The sequence below is a fragment of the Nuphar pumila genome, chromosome 6, assembly GCF_984573655.1.
Source record: "Nuphar pumila chromosome 6, dmNupPumi1.hap1.1, whole genome shotgun sequence".
In the NCBI taxonomy this organism is placed as follows: Eukaryota; Viridiplantae; Streptophyta; class Magnoliopsida; order Nymphaeales; family Nymphaeaceae; genus Nuphar; species Nuphar pumila.
The window spans coordinates 94871462-94894190 of record NC_143254.1 but is presented as its reverse complement, the minus strand read 5'-3'; the positions used below and the strand labels follow the sequence as shown (position 1 = coordinate 94894190).

General features: G+C 38.1%; 1 protein-coding gene, 1 long non-coding RNA gene and 1 other non-coding gene across 3 annotated transcripts in view; 2 read left to right on the top strand and 1 right to left on the bottom strand.

Annotated features, from left to right (window-relative positions):
* The window catches only part of LOC149835247 (uncharacterized), a 29370-nt gene extending 18533 nt beyond the window's left edge, over positions 1-10837 (bottom strand). The window contains exons 1-2 of the long non-coding RNA XR_016432829.1: positions 10700-10837; positions 9967-10081 (exon numbers count right to left, since the gene is read on the bottom strand). This is a non-coding gene — a long non-coding RNA (uncharacterized LOC149835247). The remainder of the gene's footprint in view (positions 1-9966; positions 10082-10699) is intronic.
* LOC149835246 (callose synthase 5-like) overlaps positions 1-17527 on the top strand; it is a 73071-nt gene extending 55544 nt beyond the window's left edge. The window contains exons 29-42 of the mRNA XM_090011768.1: positions 1914-2023; positions 2149-2274; positions 2352-2420; positions 2511-2700; positions 3101-3212; positions 3333-3452; positions 3550-3665; positions 3764-3847; positions 12061-12173; positions 12255-12484; positions 12592-13389; positions 13643-13693; positions 16528-16713; positions 17143-17527. Coding sequence (XP_089867894.1) covers positions 1914-2023; positions 2149-2274; positions 2352-2420; positions 2511-2700; positions 3101-3212; positions 3333-3452; positions 3550-3665; positions 3764-3847; positions 12061-12173; positions 12255-12484; positions 12592-13389; positions 13643-13693; positions 16528-16713; positions 17143-17373 — 2536 coding nt within the window. The 3' untranslated portion in view covers positions 17374-17527. The remainder of the gene's footprint in view (positions 1-1913; positions 2024-2148; positions 2275-2351; positions 2421-2510; positions 2701-3100; positions 3213-3332; positions 3453-3549; positions 3666-3763; positions 3848-12060; positions 12174-12254; positions 12485-12591; positions 13390-13642; positions 13694-16527; positions 16714-17142) is intronic.
* On the top strand, positions 2349-2425 carry LOC149835248 (small nucleolar RNA J33). The gene has a single exon (XR_016432890.1). It is a non-coding gene; the product is annotated as a small nucleolar RNA J33 (small nucleolar RNA).
* Positions 17528-22729: the final 5202 nt, after the last annotated feature.

The following is a 22729-nucleotide window of genomic DNA, read 5'->3' as shown; positions in this document are numbered from 1 at the left end:
AGGAGTATCCACCTTTCGATATGATCGGAGAAGGGCCCCAAACATCCGAATGAACTAAATCAAATGGTCTTTTAGTAAAAAACATTATATTTGGAAAACGAATAGATTTCATCTTTTTAAAAATACAATTTTTGCAAACAAAATGTTTCTCATTATAAAATTTCTTTCCAAAAAGAAAAGAATACATTTTTAAGAAGCTTGGATGTTCAAGTCTTTGATACCAAGTTTCAATATTTTTATCTTGGACATAGTTACAAAAAGAGTTGGTAGGGAGTTTCAAGTTGCTCATGTAATAGATATCTCCCCTCCTATGACCTTGCCCAATCTGCTTTCCGGACCGAAGATCCTGTATAGAGCAACCCTTAGTTGAGAAGGAGATTTCACATCCATGATCACATATTTGAGAAACGAAAAGAAGATTCAAATTTAGTTGAGGTATCACTCTCACATTTGGCACAAGGAAATTTTTGGAAAAACTTAAAGTTCCAAAACTTTTGATTTGTAAAGGTGTGCAATCGACAGTTGAAACATAAGAGGTTTTTGAATTAGAACATAAGTCGGATAACCCATTCTCATGAGGTGTCATATGAAATGACGCTCCGGAGTCAAGGATCTAAGAGGACATACCTGGAGGAGAAGATGAGGCAATGGCGGCACCCGATGTAGATGGAGTAGATGAAGATTTGAGTAGCATTTGGAGTGCCTCAGAAAGTTGAGCAAGAGAAAAGGAATCCCTTCCTTTTGTTGAATCTTCCTTCCTTGATGTGCTTTCTTCAAGGGAAGCAACTCTTGGCTTTGGAGCTTCTTTTATCTTTGGACAATTAGGCCTTATGTGCCCCAGTTCTTGACAGTGATGACATATAGCTTTCTTATAGTTGACATTATAGTTATTTTGTCTTCCAAAATGAAGAGGCTTATAAGTCCTAACATAATTTCCGGGTTTGAAAACGGCTAGGACTTCATCTCCCCCTTTTACCATGCCAAGAGGGGTTTCTTCTTGGCATATTTCGGCAACAACATCTTCAAAGGGAAGAGGCTTAGATCTATGGAGGAGAGAAGATCTAATTTGCTCATACTCCGGTGTAAGCCCATGCAAAAATTGAAAAAAGTATTCTTTTTCCATTTGTTGCCTTCTAAGTTCAACATCCTCACTATCTACCCATTTGGGTTCTAGGAGGGATAGCTCATCCCATAAGGGACTAAGAGAGCTAAAATAAACACAATGTCCTATAATGGACATTCACAAGCAATATGCGAAGAACAAATCCACAATAGACAACCACAAGGCCAACAAAGACTTGCTAAAAAGAAAAATCTTATAAAGCAAGAAATGGGCTTATAAAAGCCACACATTACAAAGGGGTTTACCCCTCTATTTATAAGCAAAAGAGTGTGAGAGAGTGAGCATTGGGAGGCCCAACAAGGAGTCGTTGGGACCCCAACGGTCACATTTGTGACTGTTGGGGGTCCAACGACTCTTAGTTGGGACCCCCAATGCATTATACATTTAATGCATTTACAAAAGAAAAAGGAAAAATAAAAATAGAAAAAAGAAAAAAAAGAAAAGGAAAAGGCTAAAATGCCCTATTGGGCAGAATTACAAAAATACCCTTTATCGGGTATGATATATATATATATATATATATATATATATATATATATATATATATATATATATATATATATATATATATATATATATATATTAACACACACCAACCTGCTCCATCTGATAGCTTATGGCTACTGAAACATCATAAAACAAAGATATAGTTAGAGAAACTATTATACTAGGTCCATGTTCTTATCCATGAAAGGAGGCTAGTTGCTTTTCTCTTTTCAAAGATATAAATGTGGCTGTGTGTGCATGAAATTTAGGTTGATTTTTCTTATTACTTTGGTGTCTATTGCAGTGTTATGACCCCATACTACAGTGAAGAAACTGTATACTCAAAGAGTGATCTTGAGCTTGAGAATGAGGATGGTGTCTCAATAATATTCTACCTGCAAAAAATTTTCCCTGGTATATATTTTCATCAAAAGATTCCTTTGGCATTTGCCATATTGCTGTATTCTCCATCTATGGTTTAAGAATGTGAGTGGTGAAACTGAAACCTTTTTTCCAACTTATGTTCTGAATTTTTTCAGATGAATGGAACAATTTCATGGAGCGACTCAATTGCAAAAGGGAGAGCGAGGTTTGGGGTAATGAAGAGAATGTATTGCATCTTCGTCACTGGGCATCCCTAAGAGGGCAAACCCTTTGCAGAACAGGTAAATGATGTTATTCCCCATGCATGTTTTTAAGACAGAGTTTGCTTTCATCCTTATGAACATATCACTTACTGCAGTCCGAGGGATGATGTACTACAGAAGGGCTTTGAAGCTTCAGGCTTTTCTTGACATGGCTTCTGAAACAGGCATGGAACACATAACATCTTGGTGTGTTTTGATGCTAAGGCTTGATGTATGGAAGTTTAGTTTATTTTTTGCTTTATATTGGATTTCAGAAATATTGGAAGGCTACAAGGCAGTTACTGATCCAACTGACGAAGAGAAGAAGAGCCAGAGGTCACTGTCTGCTCAGCTTGAGGCTGTGGCTGACATGAAATTCACATATATTGCTACCTGTCAAATCTATGGCAACCAAAAGCAAAGTGGAGATCGCCGTGCTACAGACATTCTGAACTTGATGGTTAAGTATGTTTTTCTCTCCCGACATTCACTGATGACCAGAGCCATATTTATGCACATGAAAGGAGTTTTCCAGTCCCCTTGCCACCCATGGACTCCCATCAACTATTTGCACTTATTTTCTTATCATTCAATCTCTTAAACTAAAGTTTTGATTATCACTAGCTTTTTATTTTGATAAATATCTTAATATATAATTCACTGTACAGATTAACTTAGCTCGCTTTCTAAATTGTTAAAAAGGTCAGAAAATATTCCATGCATGTGAAACATAACTTTGGACCAAGTTGTAATGTTCACGTGACCACTCAAATCTAATTTCTGAAGCTTGAACATAGCAGGTTGCATGTCACTATGGTGTAGCTTTATCTTGATCACAAATCTAATAAGTGTCCTTCCTGTGTAGCTATCCATCTCTACGTGTAGCCTATATTGATGAAGTTGAAGAAAGAGAAAATGGCAGAGTACAGAAGGTCTATTATTCTGTTTTAGTCAAAGCTGTAGATAATCGTGACCAGGTAGTCATGTTTCCATTTGGACCAGTAGCAAAGTATAATGCTGGACTGTCATTTTTTCACACTTTTAATTTAGTTTCAAAGTAGAGGCCTGATACACTTCTGACCTTTTACTTTTAATAGGAAATTTATCGTATAAAACTACCTGGTAGTGCAAAGATAGGAGAAGGTAAGCCAGAAAATCAGAACCATGCAATAATATTCAGTAGGGGGGAAGCTCTTCAAACAATTGATATGAATCAGGTAAACATTTTGAAATATATCCTTTCTTTATATTGGTTGTGCTGCAACATTCTTTTAAACAACCATATTGATTCTATGTGTTTGACCATGAGTTCAGGACAATTACTTGGAAGAAGCTTTTAAAATGCGCAATCTTTTGGAAGAGTTCCATGAGGATCATGGTGTGCGTCCACCTACCATCTTAGGTGTCCGTGAGCATATTTTCACCGGAAGGTTTGTTTTCCTTTTCCAGCGTGCAAGCTTTTGCATAGTTTTAAGTGCCCTTTGTTTTAGGAATCAAGCCTAATTATCTTAAATAAATGCAAATGCAGCGTCTCTTCCTTAGCATGGTTCATGTCAAACCAAGAAACAAGTTTTGTGACAATTGGTCAAAGAGTTTTGGCAAACCCACTGAAGTAAGTTTTCTCCTCTTTAGATGCAAAAAACCAGATTTCCTTCATTTGATTTTTCCTGATGCATGTGCTTTCTGAAAAGATTAATAAGGAAAACTCAAGATCTGTGGAAGATGAAACAAAAACAACTTTGCCCCTATTAATCAAGAACATGGACAACTGGAATGAGAATGGAGAGGGTTATTATGTTTAGAAAAGCATGTTTATGCTTTATTTTAAATTTTTTCACATTAACCTTCAATAAAAAAATGATGCATTAGAACATTAAACAACAATGAACAAAAATGTGCCCTCACCAACATGCTACTTTCTTTCATCCAAGAAAAGCTCCACACTACTTTTAAGATGTGGTCAACAATATGTTTGGGTTCTGTGTATTAAATTTCCACAAGTAATTTGATTGTTATGATTTTACTTTTAGTTTGTTATTTATGGATACTGGTCTCCCAGAAAAAGTGTATTATGCATTCTTATTGGTTTTTGGCTCCATCCAGATAGCAACAAGCCTGAAGCTTGCTTGGATACTGGCTAGTGGTATCACATCTAGACATAGGGATGTCAATGGATCGGTTTTTATCTGATGTTCGACTGAATCAGACTCTATTTTAATCAGTTATGGATATGGTTTTGACTTTTTTTGCTACAAAATCTGAAAAATATCCAGATTTTGATGGATATCCAAATCCGATTGCATGTAAACTTTGATTTTGTATGAGATTTTGAACATCCAAATCCATACCTGAACTGAATCTATTTAGCCAACATCTGATTAATTGGATCTCCTATTGGCCACACCCTACCCGAATCTGAACTATTTAATCCCTACCTAGACAACACCAACTGTGCAGCTGCAAGGCTTGCAATCACTGGTATAGTTCTGAAAATAGTATGTGTCAAAAGATTGACAAGATGCTGAAAATTGTAATAGGACCTTATCTTTGTGCACTCAACCATGATGTGAACTTGCATGGAGGTGCCATCCTGGCAATTGGACCAATAGGAGTGCGGAGCCTGTTTCCTACCTGGATATAAATCCCTAATTTTTGCAGATCCAAATTCATGGTAAGTTGGTGGGGGGTCGTGCCCCCTGCCTGGAAGGTGGGGGTTCGGGGGCGTTAGCCCTGAGCCGAATTTTTTTAGGGTAGTTCTATAATTTTATCTTAGACTCCTTGTTATATTATTCAACACTAGTAAACCTCTTGCAAAACTCGTAGACTCCTATTTAAAGGAGGCAATTTGGCTCTTGTATTGTATCTCAATCAATAAAGAAGAAGGCTCAGTGCGGTGATGGACGTAGGCAATTCTTGCCAAACTTGAAGTGTCATTCCTTAACATATCCTGTATCTAAATGTCAGAAACCAGTAGAATTTAGATGTGCTAAAATATTGGTTGATCACAACCCTTTATTTATTTATTATTTCATTCATCAAGAGTTGTTCCAGATTCATACTTATTTATGCCTTTGAAGTTTGGGTATGGCTATAGATTGAAAACTCAATATAGGATTGCCAACTACTTGGTTAAACTATAGTGTCGAATTATGTAATGGCTATGTAGGCAATGACCTTTTGGAACATGAAATCTATCAACATCTCTAATATCAAAAGTATGTCGGAGTATATGTGATATTTATGATACAGTATTATCATGCTTCAGTTGGCTCTTGTAGGCAAAGTCTACACCTGTAGCTTGCAATCTGCTAGTGCACATTCATACATGCATAAAACCATAAGTTTGTATTTATGTTAATGCTTAAATTCATGTGGGGGGGAGCGTGTGGAGGCAGAGGGTTGGGGAGTCTACATAATTTACTGCTCAAGGTTCTTAATTAATTAATTAATATAGATATGTGTGTATATATATGCATGTATGCTTGCATGTATATATGTGTCAAAGATAAGGGAGAGGGGGAGGGTCAACCTTAGTTGTGAAAAGTGCTAGGAGCCACCTAGGCATTGCCTAGAGGCCCACAAAAGAATATAATTATTTAAAATAAAAATATCAAAATCAAAATATAAAAAAAGAAAAGATCTTTAAATTTTCAAAATACACAACAACAACATGATTAAAATAGTTTAAACAACGTAAATACACAAATATAAAATACCAACCTTGGTGTTCTCTCACCCAGGCACTCACCTAAATTGACTAGGCAACTATGCGTAGGTGAGATTTTAACTACCAAGGGTTAAACAATTTTTCCTTCTCAACATTCCTAATTTTATGTATATAAATGTTTTGTATGTACATATGTACTCTATGTCACATAAGTGCGGGTGCAGGTGTCAATACGAGTGCAAAGGGTGCGACATGGCAATTTAAAAAAAATTAGGTGCGAATGTGCATATATATGTATATATAGTGTGTGTATGTGTGCATATACGCATTTATGTATATACTATAAATAAAATTGGACTTGGTTAAGGTTAACTGAGTATACTTTTGGATAGAAATGGATTCCGGTATGGTTGACCAAGGTTGCCAGACTAGGAAGCGAAAGCGAGGAACGATACAAGAAGCGAGAAGCGATGCATTTGAAAATGTATAGGAAGCGGGAAGTGAGGAATAAAAAAACAATATAAGAATTGAATGGGTATCAAAATGGAACACAAATAAAAACTAAAATGATTTCTTAAATTTCATGATTTTTTGGTGTAAGAATTAATTTTTTAACAAAATCTAAAAATGGTGACCGCCAATTTAGAGAAAGCACATGGAAGTGAGTGAGAAGCGTGTGAAGGAACACATAAAAAATAAGAAAAGTAGAGTGAGAGAATATATAAGAAAAATAGATGAAGCACATAGAAAGCATAAGAGAAGCGTGGTAGAATGAGATTCTCATCAAGTTTCAGAAGTGAGGAGTGTCATGCTTCCAAAGCGAGTTTCTGGGAAGCGGGCTTTCCACCTATCTAAGAAGCTTTCGATAACTCTGGGTTGACCGCACTTGACAATACAAAAGTCGTGTTTAAGTGTCACACTTGTTAGAAATCCAATAGAAAAAGAGAGAGAGAGATTAGGATTAGAGCAGACTCAACAAAAGAGGGAGAGAAACCAATGTTAGTATGTTCAATATTATGAATGAGGAGCCTTCTACACATTAAAAGAGTCGACCCCTTGAGAGTTCAAAACAAAAAGGCTAAAAAGACTAGTATACTTTTTTTATTATAGGGTTGTACATAATTGTAACGCCCAAAAAATCTTGACTTGTTAACTTCTGAAAGATATTTAGAAAACCATTCAAAATTCAGAGTTTTGGTTTTAAAAGTCAGTGGAAGCAATTTATTTTTGAAACATGGACAAGTCGACAATTCTGGGTACGTTAAGGTAAAAACCAGCATAAGCAAATTGGCAAAAATAGTTGGAAGACCAAAAATGTGTGTGTGTGTGTGTGTGTATATATATATATATATGTCAAAATTCAGTTTGTACAACTTTGGGGGTTTACCCCCGTGAGCAAAAGTACAAAACGGCAAACAAAAGCAGGTAACCAGGATGCAGGCAGAAAAGGGATGAGATCTCGAGTCATCCTGCATCGCGTCATTGGTTGTCAAGGACACATACTCGTCATGTGCCCATAAAATGGGTCAGTTTTACGAAAGACTAATAGGTGCGCAAAGAAAGGCAGTAAAAAACAAAGTGCTAAAGTAAAGTAGGATAAGCAACTATAGCAGTCACACTGACTCTACAGGCAGAGAGTAACTAAATACAGCAAAGCAGTCCAGCATAATAAGCAGAGTAACTCACAATGCATACAATTATCAATAAATTATTGATTTCACAGACAAGTAACAAAATACAGAAAGTGGTCAAGAACAGTAACAATCAATCCTCCAAAAGCCTACAACTAACTTGAAATGTGAGCAAGTTATTTTTTTAGTTTTGATATTAACTGGTCATGCGGGTACGCACATGACACGAAACATAGAAACAATCGAGACCAGTCTGGGGGTTTATTATGTTATGTATTTTATGATAACCTGGATAGCTTACTAAGTCCGCTCCTAAGGGGACGGCCAGTGGCCGAGAGAGTAAGTCCCCAAAGGCGTGTGTGGCCTATGGATACATCCAACTGTAAGCTACCTTTTGTAGCCCATTTTTCCTAACTCCGATGACTAGAGAAGTCGGGTCTTTTGCCCGTAAGGTGGTCGTTAACGACCTGTCTATCAGAGTTTTGTATCATTCATTATCTCTCTTAATGAATATGAATCGTGGGAGGCGAATGGGCACAATGGGGGTTTCTTAACCGCCGCTCCATTCTATATGCTTTGGTCTGTTAGACCCACATGATCATCTAGCCTATAAAGGCACATCATCACATTTTATGTGGTTCCAGCAAATGTGTTCATTGCACGTTTCGAGGTTTCATTGACCTCTCATACTACCCATCGTAGTGCAACATTCTGTCCTTCTCTAAAGACACGACTACGATGATAAGCAAGGGTATCTCAAAGAATAACCCAACTCATCATTTGATAGAGTAATTTATTACATGCTCAGAATATACACCAGAATCATACAAAGCTTAGGATCTCCGTGTATAGAATATACACCAGAATCATACAAAGCTTAGGATCTCTGTGTATTTCCCAAGTATCCTGACTCAGGGTAAAGCTAACTCCATCTAGTAGTGCACATAGAAGGGATAGCTTAGCCAACTCGAAAAGGCGAGATTTCACATACAGAAAAACCTCTTTTTTTAGATTGAAGCGACAATACCCGATCTCGCATCTTTTGCAAAGAGTGATAATCGGTGCACCTATGTCACAGAGATTCGGCTAGCAGGGTGTCGCACCCGCGTCGATGCGACTCGACGTGAGTGCGGGTGCGGTCAACCCGATCCTGGGTGCGTTGACCGCACCCAGGGCCATTTTGGTCCATTTTTGTTTGGATTTTTTTTTTAAAAAAATTCCCTACGAAATGGGCTGTGGAATTTTAAAAAAAAAAAAATCTGCTGACAGCTGCTTGCTGCTGCTGCTCTTGTTTTATAAAGGGGCACTTGTGTCCACAACATCTGACGAGCTTTGTTGGCATCCCATGCTATTCCTGCCTCCAAACAATTAATTCACAGCGTTGGAAAACATACTGTTAACTTGGAAATGATGATCCATCTTCCTCAAAAATTAAAACCAAAATTCAAGAGCCTTTTGAAGTCTTTATGCTTCAACCAAATCCTTTTTCGTCAAGGATTTTCTCTCTCCATAATAAATGATAATGATGGTGGTAGAGCCTTGGTGGCTATTAATAGTCACTTTTCTCCTGACGAGATGGGTGCTCTAGCCGTAGCCTTGTGTAGACCGCTTTTTTCCACATGTCAAATCCAATATATTTCTTTTAGCTGTCATCTGTGTGCAACTGTATATAAAATGAAATTCGAAGAACCCTAGGCAGTGGCGTCGTAGGCCTTGTGAAGACTCTCTCTCCAACAAACCACGTCAAACCTTTCGCTTATATTTTTTTTTCGTGAAGACTAGGGAGTTTCAGACATGATTGAATCATGACAGTCATCAGAACACAGTTGGCTGGGTCGATCAGATTGCCAATCCTTTTGGTTCATCAATTTTGTCCCGTTGAGCCAAAATACACAAGCAGAATGTGGGTAACAAGTCTTCAAACAAACACACCAGCAAAAAAAAACTGGACCCCAACCCACGCCGGGGGAACCCCCGACCCCCTTTATATATATATATATATATATATATATATATATATATATATATATATATATATATATATATATATATATATATATATATATATATATTTGCCCCTGCCGCACCCCGGCACCCGGGTTTTTTGGAAGTGCCGAATCCCCGCACCCGCACCCATGTGACATAGTGGTGAAAGCACATGTATGCCCTGCGAGGCCTGCAATAGCAGGATCACATGAGGCAAAGCCTGGCTCGGGTGTGGTAGCTCAGAAAAAAACAGTAGCATGCAAATAGCATAGATGGAATGTAAAGGCAAAAGCATAAAGAATTTACCAATCAATCAATACAGGATGTAACTGCAGGGAAAATTAACTGTTGAAAGGTAAATGCACGAGGAACTACTTAAAGTAAATGCAGATAATCAAACTTTTCATTTGAATATTTATGTATTTTAGCATTTTGTTCATTTAATACCTTTTTGCGCAACTTGCCCCTACCTCGAGGGATTGAGGTCCTGTGTTCCTATGTGAGTAAGTGTAGGTACGAATGGGCTCGACCCACGAGGCATGAGCGTGCTCAGTCGCGAAAACTGCGAAGAACGGTTAATTAGTTAGCATAAGAAGCAAGAGAGGCACAGGCAGGGGGCCTTGCCCCTGCCGACCTGCTGGAGCGGATGAGACGGAAGGGTTCCACCCTCTACCTGCTGAAAAAGAGTGGCGGGGCTCTGTCTGCCGTACCGGTCGAGAGTAAGAGCGGCAGGGGCCGGGGCCCCTGTCTGGGGAAATCAACGAATGGCAGGGGCCGAGACCCCTGCCTGACATAAATAGCCGAACGGCAGGGCCCTCGGCACCTGCCTAATCATAGGTTGTCGAAATGGCAGGGGCCAAGGCCCCTGCCTGACAAGATTCCGTCGGATGGCGGCAAATGGCAGGGGCCTTGGCCCCTGCCTGACTGGATACATTGAATGGCAGGGGTCTCGGCCCCTGTTTGACAGAATCATCGAACGGCAGGGGACTCGGCCCCTGCCTGCCTAAAACAACAAATGGCAGGGGCCGAGCCCCCTACTTGCCGGAAATATTTGCACGGCAGAGGCTGAGGCCCCTGCTCGACAGAAACCACAATCGGCAGGGGCCGTGGCCCCTGCCCGCAGGATAGATTGAAAAGGGGGAGGCAGATGAAAAACAAGAAATGAGGGGGTCGGGGTTACCTGGGGTCCGGCAAGGGCTGCCGGCGTCGAGCTGCTCCGGCGAAACCAGAGGAAGACGAGGGGAGACGGTGCGTGAGAAGGGTCGGGGTTGCCGGGATACGCGGAAAGGAGAGGGGGTTGATGTGGGCTTTCGGCAGCCGGTGAGGCTACCGGGAAATAAAGAGAGGGGGATGTGGGCCGTGGTCGCCAGGTTGGGGGAAGGGCTCGCCGGCTGTCCCTCCCCTGCGTGCTTTATGTTTTTAAGCGGTGCCCGACCCGACTGCAGGATCCGGGTCGAGTCTGGATCTGGATCCGACTTAGGTTCAACAGATTTTTTTTCAAAGAGTTTACAATAATGGCCTAATAAAGATACTTTACATAACTTTATGCATATTACATGGACTTTCAATATTTTCCTTCAAACTTGAAAGGATGTAAAGAAATCATTCCAAGTTTGAAAAAAAAAGAACTGAAATATAAAAAAGAAAGACTTCTTGTAAATACTTATGCAATTTGATTCTTTGAATTGACATGCTCCAAAGCTATAATCTCATTTTCATAAGGCTTTCTTATATAATAACAATCTATTTCAATGTGTTTAGTACACTAATGAATCTCTTAATTTTTTGCAATATAAATAACGCTCATATTGTCACAATGTATCTTGAGTTTTTTATTACATGAAATTCTCAATTCCTTTAATAGTTACCAAATCCAAATAATCTCAATTACAACTTAGTCATCGCCTTTGTTCGGCTTCTACAATGGACAAGACAATCCTTTGCTACTTCTTGCTCTTTCGTGAGATCAAGAAGCTTACAAGAAAAACACAAAACACAATAGTGGAAAGACGATTTTTAGCACAGCCTCCAAAATCAGCATCAGAGAAAGCTCTCAACTCTTCGTCTGACGAAGAGGAAAAAATGTACATGCATGTAACATTTGTATTTGTGCATCAAGAGTTTATATGTTGACACCAGAAAATGTACATGCATGTAACATCAGTATTTGTTATGGGCATAAACAAAAGCAAGAAAAAAAATAATTCCATTATCTCCATGGTAAGAACATATGTGGAAGCGTGCTAATGTAAACTTGAACCATTCATTGAATGTGATAGGCATCTCCTTTTATTATTTTTTGGTTTCTCGTTAATATCCAATTAGATTTATCTGCACTATATGCATTTATTATACTTAAAAAATCTTATGAAGGCAATGCCATTTCCACTAATTTTGTTCATGAACAACGACATTAATATGGTAAATGCATACTTTATAGCTCGTGTGAACTATCCTGCCATGACTATTTTCAAAAGTTAGTTCAAAACCTGTAGTTGGATTATGAACTGATGCACAGGTGAACATGTTTGATGTGTTCAGGGTTCGTTTCCACTATGGCCATCCAGATGTTTTTGACAGGATCTTCCACATCACAAGAGGCGGTATTAGCAAGGCTTCTCGAGGGATCAACTTAAGTGAAGATATTTTTGCCGGTAAACATCTTATTTTTATTATGGCACAATCAATACTTCCATTTGTGTATAATTCGAATTGTTGTATAAATTTATTATCAGGTTTCAACTCAACACTGAGGCGTGGAAATGTCACCCACCACGAATATATCCAAGTTGGAAAGGGTCGTGATGTTGGGCTTAACCAAATATCACTTTTTGAAGCAAAAGTAGCATGTGGTAATGGGGAGCAGATATTGAGTCGAGATATCTACCGTCTGGGACACCGTTTTGACATGTTCCGCATGCTTTCATGTTATTTTACTACTGTTGGTTTTTATATCAGCTCCATGGTAATTGACATCACATTTGAAACACTTTTACATGATTCTTGAGCATCGCAATTGGTTCACATCTCCTTTCACTAATTCTGCTACATCTTAATCGTTATGGTTTGCAGATGGTTGTCATTATTGTTTACGTATTTTTGTATGGGAAGCTTTATTTATCACTAAGTGGGTTGGAGGAATCACTGATACAACATGCACGTGCTAAGGGTGATGATCCACTTAAGGCAGCACTGGCATCTCAGTCCCTTGTTCAGATAGGCTTATTGATGGCATTGCCTATGTTAATGGAGATTGGACTAGAGAGAGGCTTCAGAACAGCACTGAGTGATATTATTATCATGCAACTTCAGCTTTCTGCTGTTTTCTTCACCTTCTCTCTTGGTACAAAGACTCATTATTTTGGTCGCACTGTCTTACATGGTGGGGCTAAATACAGGGCCACTGGTCGTGGTTTTGTGGTGCGACATGAAAAGTTTGCAGAAAATTACAGACTTTATTCACGGAGCCACTTTGTGAAAGGGATGGAATTGATGATACTCCTGTTGGTATATGGGGTTTATGGTTCTGTAACATCTGGTACTACTGCATACATGTTGCTCACACTCTCAATGTGGTTCCTCGTTGTGTCTTGGCTATTTGCTCCCTTCCTCTTCAATCCATCTGGATTTGAATGGCAAAAGATTGTAGAGGACTGGGATGATTGGACCAAATGGATAAGCAGTAGGGGAGGAATTGGAGTACCAGGGAACAAGAGCTGGGAGTCATGGTGGGAAGAAGAGCAGGAGCACTTGCAATACACTGGGCTATCTGGACGCTTCTGGGAGATTGTTCTTTCCCTTCGCTTCTTCCTCTACCAATACGGAATTGTTTACCACTTGCAGATAGCCAATAGGAATACGGGCCTTGTTGTAAGTTTCTTATCCCTCTTTGGAAAACCATACGAAAGGTAGAATCTTGTGAGAAATTGAATTGACATGTTTTCCTTGATATTAGCATCGTGATGATTCGTGAAACAAATTTGATTCTTTAGTTTCTTTTTTTCTTCACTGTTCAATCGGTAGTACTAATAGATGTTTAGGCTGTTCAAACATTGTCAATTGAGAAGCATGTTTGATGTTATTCTTTTTCAGTTATGATAAACTAATGATCTTCCATGCTCAGGTTTATGGACTGTCCTGGCTTGTTATTGCTGCAGTTATGCTCATCTTAAAGGTTAGTTTTGAATTCTTCTGGTATGCCTCTTCAAGTTTGATTAATATCCAATTAGCTTATAAGATATTAACAACCAGTGATTTTGGATTTGCTGTGGGCAAAACTTTAAATGATTGCAGCATCCTACATGTGAAATGACACACTCTGTTCCGTGCTTGAATGTTCTGGCATCTTAAACCTGTTGGGTCCAGCCCTATCCCTCATTAATGGTATGGGGAAGTGGATTAGCCACTCACTTGTCATTAATGCAGAAGAAGTTGAAGGGTTAGCCCTATCCTCTCATTTAATGATGTGGGGGAGTGGAATAGCCACCTAACTCCCATTAATGCAGGAAGTTGAAGGGTTAAAACTCCTTCGGTTTCTGGAATGAGTCTAGAAGCCTCACTTCTAGGAGGTTCATATATAGAAGACTCTATGCCATCTATAAATAAGGGTGTAGAGGCTCTGTGCTAGGTGGAAAAAAGGGTAGAGTAGCTGTGTGCAGTGTGCAGAGAGAGAAGAAGTAAGAAAGAGAGAGTAGAAAGAAGAAAAGGAAGGAAGAAGGTTCGTCACCACGCATTGATCCTCAGAGAGAGGTGTTGGTTGTGGTGTGGGCTTTGACTCGGGTTGTACACCCGAGAGGTAATCTTGTATTCATTTTTCCTGTGATTTTTTTGTTGTTATTATCTTTAGCTTTAGGCAAGTTATTGGACGTTGTACTCTCTACATTGTACTCTCTACTTTCATTATAGTGGATTATTCTCTCTGTGCCCCGTGGATGTAGGTCGTGTTGACCGAACCACGTAAACCCTTGTGTTGTGATTTGAATGTGCCTTTGTTAGATCCTATATTGCTTCCACATATTTTTGTTATCTTAATTTATCTACAAGTGGTATCAGAGCCAGGTTCGTGGAAAATCATGTCTTCTAAGTCAGTTAGCTCTAAGTTTGAGGTAGAGAGGTTTGACGGTCAAAGGTAAAGAAAATCTTGTATGCAGGTTGAAAAAGAGCTTGTATGGGCTAAAGCAAGCTCCAAGACAGTGGTACAAGAAATTTAATTCATTTATAAAATTCTCACCGAACCATTTTATGTAGACACAATGATCTGCAGTCGATCTATTGTATCAATTTTCAGCCATAAATGAATCAAATTTCTTGTACCACTGTCTTGGAGCTTGCTTTAGCCCATACAAGCTCTTTTTCAACCTGCATACAAGATTTTCTTTACCTTTGACCGTCAAACCTCTCTACCTCAAACTTAGAGCTAACTGACTTAGAAAACATGATTTTCCACGAACCAGCTCTGATACCACTTGTAGAGAAATTAAGATAACAAAAATATGCGGAAGCAATATAGGATCTAACAAAGGCACATTCAAATCACAACACAAGGGTTTACGTGGTTCGGTCAACACGACCTACATCCACGGGGCACAAAGAGAATAATCCACTATAATGAAAGTAGAGAGTACAATGTAGAAAGTACAACGTCCAATAGCTTGCCCAAAGCTAAAGATAATAACAACAAAGAAATCACAGGAAGAAATGAATACAAGATTACCTCTCGGGTGTACAACCCGAGTCAAAGCCCACACCACAACCAACACCTCTCTCTGAGGATCAATGCGTGGTGACGAACCTTTTTCCTTCCTTTTCTTCTTTCTACTCTCTCTTTCATTATAGTGGATTATTCTCTCCGTGCCCCGTGGATGTAGGTCGTGTTGACCGAACCACGTAAACCCTTGTGTTGTGATTTGAATGTGCCTTTGTTAGATCCTATATTGCTTCCGCATATTTTTGTTATCTTAATTTCTCTACAAAACCATGATTATGTTTTAGAGGCATGGGTTTTCAAAGTTTTTCACAAAATCTGATGCATCCATGATCAGGAATCAGAGACTCTGTGTGTGTGTGTATGTCGTTCTATTTCACATGGATAGAGATGCAGAAATGAGACATGATGGCAGCTTTAAAAATTAGGACATGGGGGCTTTAAAAATTTATGAAAATTGTAGGCTGATGATTTTTGAAACCTTATAAAAACCTATCCATGCATCGGAATCAAATGCTCCAAAAAGTTATTCCTATAAAAACAAACATATAAATCACATTTGTATGGTCGGAATTAAAGAAAAAACACCAGAAATTCTGTAGCATGTTTCATTTAGCACTGTGCCCATTTTGTATGTTTCCATTTCCCTATATATATATATATATACACACACACACTCTTAACCTGAAGCAATAAAACATGACATTCACGTGAAAAATCTTAAACAACAATTCTAAATCACTATAATTAAAATATTAAACAATAAAACTTAGTTAAAATTAAAGTGTAATGTAATAGATGACAAATTTTAAAATAAAAAAATCATAATGAATAAAAAATAAGTAGTCAAGATCATTAAAGAGAATAAATAAATTTAATGATGTGGTGGTGTCTATGTCCGCCACTAGTTTGACTGTGTCCATGAAGTGTCTTGGGGGATCCGTGTGTCATGTCATATTGACATGGGACACACATGCTAAGTGTCTGTGTGACAGGCGTGATTGGTTGCTGGTAGGCCTGCCCTAGGTAATTTGTGCTCTCATTATGCACTGGGTTCAAGACCATATTTTTCACTCAATCTAATCCTGTGGATGTTTGACTCATAGTTTGTTTACTAGGAATAATACTTTGGATAATTTTTTTTTTTCAAAATGAAATCATGAATTTTATGTTTTACATTGTGACTTGATTTTTTATGCCTATGAAAATCTGTGTGTGTGTGTGTGTTGTGTGTGTGTATGTGTGTGTTAAACCAGCATCAATACATCGGTTGCCATGTATTAAAAGAAAACATTATACTGCAGCTGGTGTCCATGGGAAGAAAGAAGTTCAGTGCAGATTTCCAATTGATGTTTAGACTGCTCAAACTCTTGTTATTTTTCGGATCTATCGGTGCATTAGCTGTCCTCTTCACACTACTCAACCTTACAATTGGTGACATCTTTGCCAGTCTCTTGGCCTTCATGCCAACAGGATGGGCACTATTACAGGTATCTCTTTTCTCCCATCTATAGAAAAAGATTGGTGTTTACGTGATAGGCATGATTTTCTGTGATTTGTTTTCTTCTTTTGGCTAAAACTCGTCAATCTTGTGAACTTGTCAATGATGAAATATAAAAAACCAGTGATTAAGTTAATGTACAGGTGACAACCCTTTTTCTCCCTCTAACTCAACCAAGTCAATGGTTTATGTCTGCTAGCTAGCCAGTGGTCAAGTTCATTTTTGACATCATCTCATCTGTAATTCTTCTGCCTGGAGCTTAGCAGTTTTTAGTTTCAAAGTCATGCTTTTATTGGATTTTTGGATGTCAACAGGACATGATTGATGAATTGTGCCAAATCTTGACATTTTAACTATAAAAGTATTATGCATTGCAACCCTTGTTGATCTGTCACTTTTTTGTAAAATATTGCTACAGATTGCACAAGCATGCAGGCCCCTGATGAAAATGCTGGGTCTTTGGGGCTCGGTAAAAGCTCTTGCAAAGGGATATGAGTATATTATGGGACTTATAATTTTTGCCCCTGTTGCTGTTCTTGCCTGGTTCCCTTTTGTATCGGAGTTCCAAACACGGCTCCTCTTCAACCAAGCATTCAGCCGGGGCTTGCAAATTTCACGAATTTTGTCTGGAGGGAAGAAGCAGAACTGAGGATACCACTGACAGAAACAAGAAGATGCTTGTAAGAATGTGCATCTCTGTATGTTTTCGTGTCTCTTGTAACATAGCATTCTTTTTCGGAATTTTGAACCACCATTTACAATAAACATCAACATCAGATGTGATATATCCTGTTAGTTTCTGTTTACTTTTCTCTGCCTCTGTTTATGTGATTATTCCTGACCAAGATGACTCAAATCAAGCCAAGGGTCAGACGAACTGTTACTTTTTTCAAGATGGGGGGATAACTACATGGGTTTCAAACCCGAGATCCCTCGGTTATGATAGTGTAACCTAACCATCCAGTTGTTTCAGTTAACTACACTCGGATGAAACTGTTCTTGATCAACATGCACAGTTGCAGCGCGTTCACGCATTGTTTGAATCCTGTATTGTCGATATGCCATCACAAGTTCACATATTGGAAAGGTTCTCCAAGCTGTTCTCTGTTTTCTTTTTTTATCCGGTGACTGCTCTCGGTTACTTGCGATAAAGATGGAAATCCATATGGAAGGGGTGAGTTCATGAATGCTGTTGTCATGATCCTATTGGTTTATGCCTTTATGAGCATAAATTTATGCATGTAATCATCCTAGGGGCTTGTAGGTTAGGTACTTAACATTTGGTATCAAAGCAATTTCACACCTTTGGTCCAATAGCTGCGCTACTTGAAAAAACAAAAAGGAGAGACAAGGAAAGAAAGGACTACATAGATTTGGGGCCAAAGTGAAAATCATTCTAGTGGTATAAGAGTCTAAAGTTATGCACCTTGATCACTCTATGGCTTTTTGGGTTTTATGAAGATGCATTTTCAGGAAGAACTAGGCTTATAAATGGACTGGATGTAGGTCAGGTCATGGTTGATCTGCTAAATCTGAACTTGAAGCAACTCAAATTTGGATCTGAAACAATGTCTGATGAGGTAAACCCTAGCTCTGACTTTCAACTTTTGAGGGTCAATAGAAATCTCGTCTCTGACTAACGGAGCTCCGCTTGTCTGGTAGGAGCAACTACTGCACGTCACCTTGTGTTGGGACGTTGCAGGTTCAAAACCCCAATGATATAGTTGTATAACTGGTAGGGGTCTGCCTAACCCCAGTTTGCCTTTCAAAAAAGAAATCTCGTCTCTGGTTGAAAATAGTTGGCTCTTTCCGAATTGATGGCTACGATAATGGTTGATCAGGCCGTGTTTTTCCTCTTTTGATCAGACCAATGGTTTGAGGAAGCTCATATTCTGTCCAATATCATGTGCACAAATTTCATAGGATAGAAAGCAAGAGAAAAAGTTCTCTTCAACTTAACGTTAGAGATGAGCTTGCTCTTTGGCAAGTGGCATAAAAAGTTTCTTCTCTTCGCTTCAGGCTATGTTAAACCCTGGATAAGAATCGGATGTCGTTTTGAGATGCAACTTTTGTGGATCTTGAGTTGAATCTTCTCCACCTGCATCTTCTCATGTGTAATTGGCCTGCCTTCTCCTACCTGAGTTTAGCTTCAACAATTCAATCATGTAATTGGCGTTAAGTGTTAGAATTTTCATTAAGGTGGCATAAAATAAAGTTAAAATAATATTGGATTTATTTACATTTAGACCCAATCTAATAAAAGTACTTTATAATTCAAATCGGGTAAAGAACTCAATTTCCTTTTTGGGTCTTGATGGGTAGACCCAATATAAAGAGGAGACTTAGTCCCTCTGGGCTGTCAAATATTTTCTTGAAGAGACCCATCATCATCAAGAATGAGTGGGAGAAAGACAATGTAGAGAAGACTTTGTACTCACATGACTTATTGTAGATCGTATGAAAGCTGGATTATCGTCTATCACATAAAAGGCAGCACAGAGTGATCATCGACATGGATTCAGGTACGCTTCTGCTACCCAAAATCTTACAAATGGTATCATAGCCACAGGTTAGTATCTTGACTCATGTTAATGATCTTCTTATTTGAGATGATTAGATGATTATAGTCATTGACAACAATGGATTATAGACCGACTGATTAGCGATTCACTAATGACAAATAATGGATATGACCATTGTATTAGTCATGTAAAAAGGTTGAATCTCATGTATTGTCCAATCGATTTAGAAAGGCATTTACAGTGTGCTTGCCTTGTTGAATCAGCTGCAAGGGTTTCATCTTTTTCTAGGTCATAGCAATAAAATAGTATAAGATGGAGGGCATTTACAGTGTGCTTGCCTTGTTAAAATCCACTCTTGAAAGGGTTGTATTTGAGTTACATAAATGAATGCCAATACCATGGCATATATGCCAATACGCAACCATTAGAGTTTCCATCGTGCTACTCAACTGATCTCAAGAGTGATATTGTTGTGAACCAAATCAAATCCACAGGGCTGTATTTGGCCTTGAATCCCTTGTTGATCCTAATCGTTGGTGGGGAAGTAGTGGTGTTGTTGGACCGCCCACCTTCACCAGCAACTATTATGGACGTCGGATGTTGGATGCCATTCGTCGGTGGTCGTGTAAAGAGGGTAGGATGGTGGCTGTCATCCATCGATGGTAACCGTATTGCTGCAGTTACAAATGGTGACGTCAGCCAGTTGGGCGTTCTCTTCCACTCCCTCAATTACCATATGCATGTTGAGAGGAAAATGGAGAGGAAACTGAATGGCCCTACTTTATTGGGATTAACCGTTTTGCCTCCTCATGATTGACTATTTTGCCCTCATGTCTATGACTTCTCTAATTGCCATTGTTACCCATATTCATGAAATGTTATGTTATGAGGTGGATCCGAGTCATGATTTAACATGATTTGTACACTAATTCCAGCATGAATGGATCTTAAATAAGATACAGTTAAAGACTTAAAGTCATAATTGATGGATCTAATAATTGGATCAAGATTTTGAACTAAATATTCATGCTCTTACTTTGTTTAAAGGTGCATGAAATATTTATGAATATTAATTATCGACAATTTTATATTTACCAGTCCTATGTTATTTCGCTATTCTAGTTGCCCTGAACGGTCTAGGATGTGTTAATATATACAATTGCTAATTTTGGAGAGAAATTTGGATATTTCTCTTGAAATGAAAATTGCATTAGAGTGTTGAATTGTAGTTTTGCTCGAAAGTAACTATAATTTGATATATCACTTGAAATTTAATAATCAATTGAAAATTACTTAACACGAAGAATCTTATCTCAAAGGAGAGATATCTTTGCCTTTAAGTATTTTAATCAATTATTAAATATTGATGACATTATCATAGCGTTATTAACATTGTTCGTAGTTTATATTCATGTAATTATGAGTGATTAGTTATGATTATGTTAATGATTATTGGAATTGCACATAATGATTTATCTGCATCATGACAGTAATGTGAGCTTAACTTTGATTGCTCAGCTATAACTCTAGCTTCCCTGCATCCTCATTTATCCCATATTCCTGCACTGAATGGATCAAATTATAATGATTGGCATGAGCAGCTTCTCATCACTTTGGGTTGTTTAGATCTTGATTTAGCTCTACGAACTGAAAAACCTAATGACACTATTGATAACAGTACAGATGAAAAAAGGTCAAATTTGAAAAGTGTGGGAGCATTCTAATAGTTTGTCCTTAATGATAATCAAGAGTTCAATAGCAAAAAATATCAGGGGTTCTGTTCCTGATAATGAGAATGCTAAAGAATATCTTGATTCAATTAAACAACAATTTAGTGGATCAGACAAAGCAATGACAGGAATGCTCACTAATAAATTGACCTCCATGAAATATGACAGTACCAATGGAGTGCGAAAGCACATTATGGAGATGTCTGACATAGCTGAGAAAACTTAAAGCATTGTGGATGACAATCTCTTAATCTTTTCTAGTTATATTTGTACTCAACTCTCTTCCATCACAGTTTTCGCAGTTTAAAATATCTTATAACATACATAAGGAAACATGGACATTGAATGAATTGATATCCATGTGTGTGTAAGAAGAAGAGAGATTGAAACAGGAAGGATCACTGGTTGTCAATTTAGCTTCATCATCAAAGCACTATAAGTCTCAAAAAGGAAAAGGAAAGAAATTTCAACCAAAGAAAGGGCAAGAGGAAAGAAAGATGGATGATAGGGGACACTTCTGTCATAAGAAGGGACACTTTAAAGTGGACTGTCTAAAGCGCAAAAATTGGTTTGAGAAAAGAGGTAATTATCATTTATGTGTTTGTTTTGAAACCAATTTTATGAATATAACCTCTAATTATTGGTGGATTGATTCTGGTGCTGCTATTCACGTTACAAATTCTTTACAGACATTCCTTTCCAACAGAAAACCAAATGACAGTGAATCCTCCATCTTAATGGGCAATCTGACCAAATCTAAAGTCAAGGTTGTAGGGACTTGTAGACTTTGTCTTGATACTAGATATTATTTAGATCTTTATAATGTTTTTTATGTTCCAACAATATCTAGGAATTTGATTTCCTTATCAAACTTAATGTAATGGGTTATTCGGTCAGTTTTGGGAACTTAAAGTCTAGCTTGTTTAAGAATTTTGTTTTAGTAGGTACTGGAACTTTATGTGATGGTCTTTATAAATTAAATGCAGATCGCTCATTCTCTAATAATGTTTCTACTTTGAATATGAATATTGGTGTTAAGCGTTGCCTGATTGATGAGAGTTCCTCTATGCTATGGCATAAAAGATTGGGTCACATATCGAAAGCAAGAATGTTAAGATTGGTGAAAAATAGAATATTACCTAATCTTGATTTCACTAATTTTGACACTTGCATCGATTGTATAAAAGGAAAACAACCAAGACCCAGAATAAACAAGGTTGTAGACGTGAAGAACTCTTAGAATTGGTTCACACTGACATTTGTGGTCCATTTCCACAATGTATAAGTGGTGAGCAATACTTTATCACATTTATTGATGATTTTTCACGTTATGGTTTTGTTTTCTTATTACATGAAAAGTCCGAGTCTTTGAAAACATTTAAAATTTACAAAGACTTGGTAGAAAATAAATTGAATAAGAAAATCAAAATTGTGAGATCTGTCAGGGGCGGAGAATATTATGGTAGATATGGTCAATTGGGTCGTATTCCTGGACCTTTTGCTAGATTCCTTGAAGAGAAAAGCATAGAACCTCAATACACCATACCAGGAAAACCTCAACAAAATGGTGTGGCTGAAAAGCGAAATCGTACTCTCATGGATATGGTGAGAAGTATGATTAGCAATTCATCTTTACCCATAAATTTATGGAATGAGGCTTTGAAAACCGCTATGTATATTCTCAACCGAGTTCCTAGTAATGTTGTTCCTAAAACTCCTTTTGAGTTATGGATAGGAAGGAAACCCAGTTTGA